This window comes from Echiichthys vipera, assembly GCF_963691815.1.
Source record: "Echiichthys vipera genome assembly, chromosome: 16".
In the NCBI taxonomy this organism is placed as follows: Eukaryota; Metazoa; Chordata; class Actinopteri; order Perciformes; family Trachinidae; genus Echiichthys; species Echiichthys vipera.
This window is the reverse complement of record NC_139841.1, coordinates 7,125,348-7,138,204: the sequence shown is the minus strand read 5'-3', so window position 1 is coordinate 7,138,204 and position 12,857 is coordinate 7,125,348. Positions and strand designations below refer to the sequence as shown.

At 42.6% G+C, this 12,857-nt stretch overlaps 1 protein-coding gene across 1 annotated transcript in view; it reads right to left on the bottom strand.

Moving 5' to 3' along the window:
- LOC310958938 (uncharacterized protein) overlaps positions 1–3,546 on the bottom strand; it is a gene marked incomplete at its 5' end in the record, with an annotated part of 88,534 nt that extends 84,988 nt beyond the window's left edge. The window contains one exon of the mRNA XM_083930101.1: positions 3,479–3,546. Within this exon, the coding sequence (XP_083786227.1) occupies positions 3,479–3,546 (68 nt within the window). The remainder of the gene's footprint in view (positions 1–3,478) is intronic.
- Between the last annotated feature and the right edge of the window lie 9,311 nt (positions 3,547–12,857).

Sequence of the window (12,857 nt, the reverse complement as noted above, 5' to 3'; positions counted from 1 at the left end):
TGGAGCAGAAGACCATGTGAACCAACTTGGTGAAAAAATTCTACTCAGACTGAACAGGTTTGAAAGCTTTTCCAACAGTGCTGGAAAAAACTGTGAGATGAAAAGCAGGCTCTGATCGGTGTTTATGAGGGAGGCGAGGTCAGACCTCCACCCTTCAGTGATTTATTGGGATCTTTTTTTCCTCTTTAAAAACAGAAGTGGTGTGGCTTAGTAAAATTCTAGGTCTCAACTGATAAAAATCATGCCAAAGTATAGAAAGAGTTTAATGAATGGGTAATTTTTCTGTCCGGGAATGTAAGAGAAAGTCTTGATTATCCTAAATCTGTGCATACATACATTTTCATTCTAATGTTATGTTTGGCAGATATTTAAATAGGTCACGGCTTTACAGACCAGTAAGGAAACAGTACTGAATATACAAAAACAACAACAACAAATGATCTAAAAGACCAAACCTATTGGGATCGTTTAAAATTAAACACATATTAATTGATATAATACAAATCCTTGGACAGAAAAGGGCAAGGTCTATATGACATGCAAGTTTATAATAATTTTAAATGTACAGTGAAAAGTTTTTTTTATTTGCACCAATGGCTGTTTTTGGTCCATAACCAAACTTTTTTCTATATTTCAATGAAAATTTTTTTTGTTGATATTCTCCTGTGGATCGTTTGTGGATAACTGAAATCTAGATATTATGATACTTCAATGATACATTTCTCCTTATCTGCTGTGACAACACCACAGAAGAAGAGAGAGAGAGTAGAGAAGTGGAAGGGGTTATTTCAGGTCTCCCTGATTCTACAAATAAAGGCCTTTCTGACTGACACTGCGCCTCAAGGCTAGTATGGACATGAAACTCTTCTGGTTGAATCATCTGTACAAAAGATGAACCTGAAAAAACATTTTGGGTACATTTTTGATGAATTCAGTAACCTTACTGTGTACTTACCCTTGCGGACACTAAATTAATCCGAGGATTGGGCTGACTGGGTCATAAATATTAACATTTCTGATTAATAGCGGATGGGTGATCCATCATTAATGAGAAAAACATCTATTACATTCTCTAAAATGTGAATATATTTTCACAGACATATTGTCAGAGCCGATCTTCGTATCTTTAGTCTAGGCCCATGGTATTAACTTCAGATAGATCTGTGAGTCATCCACAAAGAAATAAATCAAAAGCTGCAATAGATCTTCAAGCAATAAAAAAGAAGCCTGTCCGTCAGCTGCTGAAATATCATTCACCTCTTTGAGTCTGCTGCCTCATCAGTGATGCATGAGTTTTCTCCCTCAGTTTCATCTAAACACAGATTAAGAGCTAAATTAAAATACCTCTGGAGCCAGGGCCTCATCCAAATATGTGATTCAAGAGAAGAAGTGATGGTGCATTGGTTTGGATGTGCCTATCGAGGGAGTAAATCCGAAAATAATTTCAAGTTGTGTCAACACATTGAAAAAACAGACAGTCGAGTGTTAAAGGATAGTCATGTACCAAACTACTGGTGGTGTGCAAAAGAAATTCCAAAATAACTTCCTGTACAGCAGTTATACTCAGGATTTTCATATATTTAATTGCCTTAAATGTTCAATCTATAAAAGAGTGAGTTTAAACAATGGTGAATGATCATATGACCCTCCTATGAAAGCACTTCTACTTGCCTTTTTGCTGTGGCTGAGGCTAGATGTAAATTGGCCTCCAAGTTAGTGACGCTGCTAAAAGCGGTCACTAATGGTTATGCTGCGTTTATTTGTTATCGGAAAATGGTGAACATTCAACTTCTGAGTCAGGCTTATGGTAAGGACACAAGTGTAATAGGAACATGAGTGTGTGTATGGATTTGAGAGGGTAACATATAGGGGAACGACTGGAAGTAGAGAAGTGAATGTGTTTCAATAAAGTTTACAAAAGAGCAAAAAAATAAACAGTGAACGTGACAAGATGGAGGCTCTGCAAGAACAGGCTTACCTGCTGTTACATCTTACCGTCAAAGATGAACATGTGGTTTGTGGAAGGGACGCAAGAACACAATCAGCTCATAAAAATCTAAAATATTGGTAAACTGACTCACTCCCTGTAACCTGCAGCAGAGACGGATGAAACCACCCAGATGAGTCAAAACGAAGAGTCATCCTAAGCTGAATAGACAGCTTACTGCAGAGGCAGGAGGCAATACCTTCCACTGAAGAACCAGTTCCTCTAAACTCATGACGTGGTGTGCAACCAGTCCAGGCTTGTTACAGCAGGGTGTAACAAAAAGCCTGTAAACACATGGGTTATTATTTATATTAGTGTCAAGTCTCAAGATATTCATTTGCTCTGTGAATTAAACAGAAATGCCCAGAGCCACAGAAAAAGGTGGATACATTCAAGATTTGTTGATGTTCCAAGTTGCAAAGATGGATTGAAGAAGATGAAGACTTTCACAGCAGTTATTACAGAACACTGAATGTATCATGTCCACTGTCAAAATATCTATCAATCTATCCCAGCGTGCATTGGGTGTATGGCATGTAATGGTACACCCTGGGCAAGTGTCGCAGGGCTCTATCATAGGGCTGACGCAAAGACAAACACATTCACACACTTTCACACCAACAGGAAGTCTTCAGTTTCACTTCACGTCTTTGGACTGTGGGAGAGGCCTGAGCAACAATAGCAAACCCACACAGACACAGAGAGAACATCCATTATGTAGCCTAAAGTTCTGAAAAACAGTTGTACTTACAAATAGTTGTCTTCACAATATAGCCTAGCTTAGCATAAATAAAGGGAAACAGCTAGCCTAGCTCTGTCCAAAGTGAGGAAGATGCTTACCAGCACCTCCAAGGTTAATTAATTAAGAAATTATTTTTTTTTTTAACCTGGTCTGCTCCTCTGCCTAGCAGTAGCCATGGCTAGTACCCCCCCCCCCCCCCCCCCCCCCCCCAGATGTGGGAATAATATGAGCCAGATGTGGGAATATACTTTTTACATTAATATTAACATCTAGTTACTTTGTAGATAAATATGTTTCTGTACATACAAAACCTATGGTCATACTTTGATTTGAAGGTGCAGTTGGCAAGTCTGGCAGATCAAGTTGACCCCCCCCCCCCCCCATGCCCCCAGCCCACCACAACCTATGCTCCGCTCCCTCCCATCGAGTGCTCGTCAGTGCACATGCACCAGATTCCTGTGAACGGGCCTGTCTCTTCTCTCATCGATAAACAGCAAGGAGTACACACTACATGGAGGTATGCTGGCTAACATACTCATAGATAGCAACTGCTAACGCCATTTAGCGTATGCCTAGCTTGAGGCATGTGTCTGTGATATTGTAACATGCGCTGGGGGGACGGGGGATCTGTGACGTGTGCATGAACTGTGCCTGAGAGTCAGCTGTGCGCTGAGTAGACAGGATGATGTTATGCGCTCCCTCTGCTTGTGTTAGTATTGTATGAACCTGTCTCTCTGCTCCATTAGTACCTCAGGCTGCCTTGCTGTTCCTGAACCTTGATTGGCTGATTGAAGACTCTTGGCCCAAGCTGCTCCATGTTGGCCTAATGAGGCCTCAGCCTATAAAGAGAGCCGTGCCCTTGCGCGCTCTCTCTCTCTCTCTCATCTCTCTCTCTCTCTCTCTCTCTCTCTCTCTCTCTCTCTCTCTCTCTCTCTCTCTCTCTCTCTCTCTCTCTCTCTCTCTCTCTCTCTCTCTCTCTCTCTCTCTCTCTCTCTCTCTCTCTCTCTCTCTCTCTCTCTCTCTCTCTCTCTCTCTGTGCGCATGCGTGAGTGTGAGCGGAGCGAGTGAGCTGGAGTGATTGACGGTGGTGAGTGGTTTTCTCAAAACTTTTCTATAATTGTTTGTTTGTTTGTTTTGCATGTTTTAGTGTAGTTTGTGAACTTGTTCCAGTCGGTGTGTGTGTGTGTGGTGTGACACCGGGCATCATGCCCGGTGTCGGAGTAGATGAGGTGGGGCTGCAGAAACTGACGAGGCGACATGCGGTCAAACTTTTGCCGGCTGTCGCCTGTACAGTTGAGGATGCAGCCTACGCCATCGGAGAGCTTGTGGGGTTTGTAAGTGTAAAAGCTGCCTCACGGATGAACAGCGCTATAGTCATCTTTCTGGATGATGTGGCAAAGGCGGAGAAAGTGGTGGAGAGCGGCGTGGTGATCCATGACACCTTCACGCCGGTGTTTCCTCTGGCTAACCCGGTGAGGAGGATCATGATCTCCAACACGCCACCTTTCATTAAAAACGAGGATTTAAATACAGAACTGTCCCGCTACGGACGAGTCATCTCCCCAATAAAGATGATGATGTTGGGAGGTAAAACCCGACCGGAAATGAAACACGTTGTGTGTTACCGCGGCAGACCTTCATGGTGCTCAAAGATGGAGTTAAAGACCTCAACCTGTCTTTGAGTTTCAAGGTGGAAGGATTTAATTATATCGTTTTCGTCACATCTGAAACGATGAAGTGTTTTTTCTTGTGGGGCCGAGGGGCACTTGGCTCGAGCCTGCCCTGAGGATAAGGAGGCTGCCGGTGGCACTGCGGGGCCGAGCGCCGGTGCATCACCCCGGCGTGCGGGGGCCAAAGGCCCCCGCCCCTGGGGATCCGGGGCTTCGGCCTCTGGTGGACCTGGCGCTTTGGCCTCCGCTGAGCCGGCAGCTGATGCGTCAGCTGGTGGCGAGAGTGGTTCGGGTGAGACGGGCACAGGTGAGACGGGCTCACCTGACGCGCTGCAGCCGGCGGCTGAGTTAGACTCGGCCGGTGTGCAGCGATCTGACGAGACGGCAGAACAGAGTGAACGGGAGGAGATGGAGCAGGAACAGGCTGTTTGCCCAGAGGAAAATATTACTGCTACAAAGAGCACAGTCACACCTGCTAATAAAAATAAACAGGAAAAGAAAAAGAAGGATAAAGAACATAATGTGAATGCAGACGAGGTGGTGAATGAGGTGATGGAGGAGGACATGGATGAGGATAAAAGATCAGGAAAAAGGAAAATCAGTGAGTGTAGGGAGGAGGAGGAGGATGATGAGGATGAGGAGGAGGTGGAGGTGGAGGAAGATAGTGGGGATGAAGCGGGTGAAGAATGGGATATGACTCCATCTCAGGAGGTTCACACCACCACCTATTCATTGAGAGAAATAAAAAAGTTCCTAAAAGACACAAAAGGGAAAGTAGCTGTGCAGGTGAAGAATTTCTTCCCCGACCTGAAGGGCTTCATTGTGTCTGTGTCACGCCTTAAAAAGATGGAAGACTCCTTTGAAACGAAGGAAGTCTACAGACTGAACAAGTTTGTCACAAAAGCCAGGGTGAAGCTCGCTGAACTTAATGATGACTCACTTTAAAATGTCTTATCACACCTTTGTGGCTGTTTTCTTATTTATTTTTTTTCATATCATTATGACTAATATAAATATTGGTTCTTTAAATATTAACGGTGCCAGAAGTGTTGTGAAGAGAGCTTCTCTTTATAAACTTATTGATTTTAAGAAACTGGACGTAGTTTTTATTCAAGAAACCCATAGTGATGATGAAAACAAGAGAGACTGGAAGAAGGAGTGGCCTGGCCAGGTTTTTCTCAGCCACAAATCTTTTAATAGTGCTGGAGTCGGTGTGCTTTTTAACAAAGCTTTTAACCCTCACTCCGTCGAGGTGCAGGATGTTTTATCAGGTCACATTTTGAAGGTCAGAGCACAGTTTGAGAATGTCATAATGGTTTTTATATGTGTTTATGCCCCTGTTTTTAGCAAAGATAGAATGAGTTTTTTAGACATTCTATCTGATGCCATTAGCGGCTGCAGCACTGAAGAGTATTTATTTCTGGGAGGTGATTTTAATTGCACAGAGCATCCTAATACAGACAGGAATCACCTAGAGCCTCACCCTGCTTCATGTGCTCGGCTTCAGCGTCTCAGTGAAGCTCACGAGCTGCAGGACGTATGGAGAGGGTTTCATAGAAATATCCGGCAGTATACATGGAGCCACAGTCGTGAGAATGTTTTATCGATGGCTCGACTTGATCGGTTTTATTGCTTTAAACATCATTTTAGCATTTTTAAATCAAGTCATATTATACCGGTCGGCTTTACAGACCATTCTCTGGTTCACTGTTCTTTTTTTATCTCAAATGTTAAGATAACCAGTGCGTATTGGCATTTTAACACAGCTCTTTTATTAGATAATGCTTTTAGAGAGGGTCTTAATTATTTATGGGTTTTACACAAGGGCAAGAAGTCCAGTTTTATTTCTTTACAGCAGTGGTGGGATATTGGCAAAGTCCAAATCCAACAATTTTGTAAACAATATACTCGCAATGTCACTAAGTACATCACCAGGTCTCTTCAGGACCTAGAGACTGAGGTGGTACAGCTGCAGGGTTTGGCAGACTGTACAGGAGAACAAGGGCATTTTGAAGCCCTTAAAAGGAAAAAGGCTGCTTTAGCCAACCTGCTGGGCATTACAGCACAGGGGGCGCTGGTCCGGTCTCGTTTTTTGAATGCCTCGCAAATGGATGCTCCATCCCGGTTCTTCTTCAGCCTGGAGAGGAAAAATGGCCAGAAGAAGATCATCCACTCGCTACGTGCTGAAGATGGTTCTTCATACACGACAGGCCCAGAGATCCGGAGGTATGCCACACATTTCTATAAAAAACTGTATTCAAATGAGTTTGTGGATAACCCAGAGCTGGGTGGACAGTTTTTTAATAACCTGCCTCAGGTGGAGGCTGCCTCAAACACAACACTGGACTCTGAGCTGACTGTTGGTGAGCTCCACACAGCCCTCATGAGTCTGGCCAATGAGAAGGCTCCTGGCATTGATGGGCTCCCCGTGGAGTTCTACAAGTCTTTTTGGCCGGTTATCGGCGAAGACATGTTGGAGGTTTTCCAGGATAGTCTGAACCGGGGACAACTACCACTGAGCTGCAAGAGAGCTATAATTACTCTGCTCCCTAAAAAAGGAGACCTGCAGCTTTTAAAGAACTGGAGACCGGTTTCATTGCTGTGTGGGGACTACAAGATATTGTCCAAAGCCCTGGCCCTGAGGCTGAGGGAGGTCGTCAGTGAGGTCATCCATGTGGACCAGACATACTGTGTGCCCGGCAGGTCCATAAGTGATAATATCACTTTAATCAGGCATGTTTTGGACGTCTCTAGCTCATTAGGCGTGGACACTGGTCTGATTTCCGTAGACCAGGAAAAAGCTTTTGACCGGGTTGAACACCAGTATCTGTGGCAGGCGCTGGCTGCTTTTGGGTTCAGCCCAGGCTTCATAGCTAAGATCCAGGTACTGTACCGTGACATTGCGAGCATACTGAAGGTTAACGGTGGCCTGGCTGCTCCTTTTAATGTGGAGAGGGGGGTTCGGCAGGGATGCTCCATATCAGGGATGCTTTATTCCCTTGCCATAGAGCCTCTGCTCCACAAATTAAGAAAGGAGCTCAATGGGGTTGTTTTTAATGGATGTCCTGCTGTTTTTAAACTGTCTGCCTATGCTGATGATGTCATTTTAATGGTGAACACACAAAAAGACATTGACATCATAAAAACTAATGTTGGACTGTTTAATGAGATGTCATCAGCAAAAGTAAACTGGAGTAAGAGCGATGCAGTGATGGTAAGTGACAAGCCCACAACTAAGCTGGTTTTACCAGGGGGACTGACGTGGAAGACAGGGGGCATAAAATACCTTGGGGTGTTCTTAGGCGATGAGACTGTTTTAAATAAGAACTGGGACAATGTGCTGGAGAAGATTGAAGGTCGGCTCAGGAGGTGGAGCTGGCTGCTACCGAGCATGTCCTATAGAGGAAGGGCACTCATTATCAACAACCTGGTGTCCTCCTCCCTTTGGCACAGACTGGCCTGTGTGGACCCTCCCCCTAACCTGCTGTCAAAAATACAGGCATTGTTAGTTAATTTTTTCTGGGACAAACTTCACTGGATCCCTCAAGCTGTCCTCTACCTTCCTAAGGATGAGGGAGGGCAAGGACTTGTCCACCTGGCCAGCAGGGGAGCTGCTTTCCGGCTACAGTTCTTTCAGCGACTGCTGTACGGCCCCAAGGACCTGGTCTGGAGACCGTTGGCCCACATGGTTCTGCAGCGGTTCGCTGGACTGGGTTTAAAAGACTCTCTATTCCTCATGGACCTCAGCACTGCAGACCTTCGCACATTGCCACCTTTCTACCGGGGAGCCTTCACTGTGTGGAAGCTGATGGCGAAGGAGAAAAGTACGGTCTCTCTTCACTGGCTGCTTCAGGAGCCTGTGGTCTTTGGAGGACAGCTCAGCGCCCCTTTCTGGGCGGGAATAGCTCTTAGGGACATCTTCTGTCAGGCCAGGGTCATGACTCTGGGGTCTGTTGTTCGCCTGGCTGGAGCTGAGCTGCAGGATGCAGCCGTCCTGGCAGCTGGTGTGGGGATCCGGTCTGTGAGGAGCATTGGCAGACTTTTGGAGCATTGGAGAGGCTGCCTGAATGGACATCAACGTCTTCTACTGAGCCGGCACTCCCAAGGTTTTATTGCCCCCTGCACTGACGATCCGTTTCCCTCCATTACTGTTCGTCCGGTTTTTAAAGACTACATTGGTTGTTTTTTAAACTCACAGCACTGCACTTTAAGCCTACAGGAGGCCACTGGCAAAGCCTTGTACAGAGTCATGGTGACATGTCTAAATGGAAAGACTCTGAACCGAGTGGACACTCCATGGAGGGGTCACCTGCAGTTGGGAGATGAGGTGACACCCGCCTGGAGGAGTCTCTATAAAGGTCCTCTGACTAAAAAAGTGGCAGACCTACAGTGGAGGGTGCTACATGGCATTGTAGCAGTTAACTCCTTCCTGTCGATCATCTCCCCAGGGCACACTGACCGGTGTGTGTTCTGTGGCGAAAGGGAGACAGTTTTTCACTGTTACAGTGAGTGTGCACGTCTCACTCCTCTTTTCACTCTCCTGAAGAGTCTCTTCAGAGCAGCTGGAGAAGAATTCTCTGTTCAGGTTTTTATCTTGGGTTTTAAGTACAGAAAGGCAGCAGAGGGCAAGTGTAAACTTTTAAATTTCTTACTGGGACAGGCCAAGATGGCAGTACATGTGAGCAGGAAGAGGAAAGAGGAGAACATGGTAGATGTTGAGGTGAGTTTGTTGTTCTGTCGGATGGTGAAGGCCAGGGTCCACATAGATTTTAAATACTACAGTCAGATGCAGGACATGGATCAGTTCACCAAGACCTGGACTCACTCCAACACACTGTGTTCAGTTACTGACAATACTCTGGTCTTCTCTCACCATCTCATCTAATGCTTCTCTCTAACCCGTCTGCACGGGCTAAGCTGTGTATGTTTTATCGGTTTTAGTTTGAATTTTAATGTTTTTTAAAGGATGTGCTGTTTGATATGTGCTTTTTGATCAAAATGTGTATTCTTAATAGTTAAAATAAAGGTACTATAAAAATCAAAAAAAAAATCTCTCTCTCTCTCTCTCTCTCTCTCTCTCTCTCTCTCTCTCTCTCTCTCTCTCTCTCTCTCTCTCTCTCTCTCTCTCTCTCTCTCTCTCTCTCTCTCTCTCTCTCTCTCTCTCTCTCTCTCTCTCTCTCTCTCTCTCTCTCTCTCTCTCTCTCTCTCTCTCTCTCTCAGACTGGTTCGACTCATTACATAATTTTCTTTATGTAGTTTTCATTTATTTAATTTTAGCTTGGGAAGGATGGGCTGGCATTAATGTTTTTGTGGTTTTGTTTCAAGTTTAGGTTATTATTTAGGATGTTTAGAGTCTCTGGACTGACGGCTCATTGCGTGGTTGGCAAGAGCACCTATTATTATTTTTACCAGCCCATCTGACCTTTTTGTTGTTTTGGATTTGGTTTAGTTCTTTTTGTTAGGCAATAATAAATAACTTTTTGCATTTGAACCTCATTTTGTGTTATGTTATTGGCCATCTGTGGCATTTTGTCTTGGTGGCCGTATGAGAAGGTACGGTGGATTTTTGCAAAACAAACAAGCTCTAGGTGCAGTTATTTTTTTCTAAAACTGGATGATTCCTGTTCTATCGGAGCAGAGTGTCGGCTTTAGTGAATATGATCAAACAAATGTTGCAGACTGAGACTCAAGTAGTCAAACACTCCAGGTATAACATTACAATGCCTTTAAGGCTACATGCATAAGAACTATAATCCAGTAACATAATATATATAATTATGTAACTGATATAAATGTAACAATATAACCGTTAAGAGGTCATTTAAATTCATCCTTAGAATGAAAGTAAATATATTTCCCAAAAATAATAAACTATTTCTTCATCCGTGTTAGAATATTGTTTTTGTTGATCTAAACAATGTTGAACATTTCACCAACGTGCACAGCCTGTTAGGATGTGTAAAGATGGATGATTTCAGGTGTACTTAGTTTTTTTTTAGTTTGGCCCATGTCCTATCCGCTAACATATGACCTGCAGCCAGCTATCAGAGGGCCATCAGGCTATTTTGGCTGAACTTTAAATACACTCCACATAAAGAATAAAAAAAAGATGCTTTCAAAGCGTTGCATTATAAAAATGGCACATTTATTGCTACAGAACGGTCATGAACATGAACCTCATTGAATCACTGCAAGATGAGAACCAACAGGCAACAAAGGCCAGCTGTTGGGCCGGTACGAGGAAGAAGAAAACCCTCAACACAGAAATAAGAACCTGTTCCCCAACACCTCCTCTGCTCTGGAATAAAAACAAAGTGTAATAATAACATCAACAGTAAGAGCAACCATAAGGACAATAAATATTATATAACACGAAAAACAAAGTAAAGGAATACAACGTTTACCAGAAATAATTTAAGAAAATGGTAGTGTAGAAAAATACAATGAAAAAAATATTTGAGGCACTCAGCCACACACTGGGAAAAAAAAGTGTAACTGCTGTTTTTTCGTTTCCATTTTTTCTGGTATTTTGTTTTGTCATCTGTTGCCGGCTTGGATTGGACGTTCCCAACTGTGGCCTCTAAGCATGGTCTGTCACACAGGAAACCTCTCAGGCTTGTCTTTACTAACACATGGTTGAAATAATAATAATAATAAAAAAGTCTAATAAAATAAAGTAACAAAGAAATGTTTATCATTCATTTGCCAACATTTCCAAAAAATTCCAAAGTGGAATATTTTACTGTGGTCATTCTAGTAGGTGATCTGATTGTTTTTTTTTCTATTCTTTTCAGTATTCATGGTATAAAAGGATAGCCCCTGCAAAAAATAAGCCAGATATATTTTAATTTATGATTGATTAACTTCAAATGTTGCTTCTATAATAGTATGCACTAAGTCTTCTCCATAGCAAAAGAGCACTAGACAAAGGACGCTTTAACAAAAAGCCCAGGCACTGGTAACAGGGTAATTCTGCTATATCTCTTTTTTCTTTTCCGTCTCTTCACTTAATAGCATCACAAGGAACAAGAAGAAAGAAAAAGGCCACAGTTCATATTTTTTACCTTCATGTAGTGATTATAATAGTGAAAAATGAAGCATGTCTTTGAAAATGGCAAATCATACTTACAGAGACAACATGATGAACTGAATAAGGGAATGAGTCGACATCACCTCAGCCGACTGTTTATATGTGCTTGTTCAAACTGATGTTGGAAACTGGAGTCCAGTGTTCTGTATGCCATGGGGATTTTTTAAATGTATATATTTAAAAAAAATAAAATAAAAATGTTTCAGTAATTTGTTCCCTGGTATTACCAATTGTTTTTTTATTTACTTTTTTACCTGTAAAATTCTGGGACCTCCAATTACTTCATACCATCCTGGTTCCTGACCTCTGAGTCACTGTCAACAGTGGATTTGTCCACTTATTCAAACAGTGACTGGGTTTCCATTAAGTTGTCAAGCGAACATTTGAAATGTCTCAAAAAATAAATAAAATTCATCAAATTGTTTGAAGTGAATAGACTAGCCTACAGCGCAGCTTGGCTGTAGTCCGCCAGTAAAGAGAGTAGAAGAAGCCATCCGGAAACATGTCCTTGCCCATCTACGAGAGACAAATGGACTTCATTTTGTTCAATTGGGCAGGTTTTACTTACTCTTTCTTGTCAGCTACTATTGGACATGTTTCATGTCCTCGAGACGCAAATATTTGGCAAGATGGCGACCTATTAGTCATGTGAGTTTAAATTTCCCGTTTAGCACATCAACTATTTTGACAAAGGCAAATCCCACCTCAAGTGAGTGAAAAAAATCTGTTGTGCAATTGAGGAAGTTTTATAAAATTTTGCCTTTTATTCAGCTTTTCTAATGCGAAACTTCTTTTTTAGCTAGTTGGAGAAACTATTGACCAATCACAGCTTTGTAGGCACGACTTACAATAAAGAAGTTATCTTCCTATGACAACAGAGAAATTGGATGAGATGGATACAGCTTTGCAGGTTATTGTTAACTGACTTACATAGACTACTGAATTGACATATTTCACAAATTTAGATGGATTAAAATGAAGATTTTTTTTAAAGAAACTGTGCGGTATCCATCCATCCTCAGCTCATCTCAAATGACCATTTCACCACAATCCTACATACTTCGTGTGTTACTAAAAAACCAGCATCATCTCCAAATCTGTCTGATTAACATGTTTGATATTAATTGTAGTAAAAGTAATTACTATAGAAAAGGACATGTTAAAAGGAGAAATGGTTTTAGCAGCAGTTAGCATTGAAGCTATAGTATTAGTTGAGTTGCCAGGTTTAAGCTCTACTGGCAATTGACAACAAAAACCCAGCTGACTCTTTAATGGATCAAGGACAAGTTTGTAAGTCAAAGGGTAGAACTGTAAATCAGACAGCTTTGGAGTTGTCGGAGGGTGTATTATTCCTCTTTTCTTGGAGTA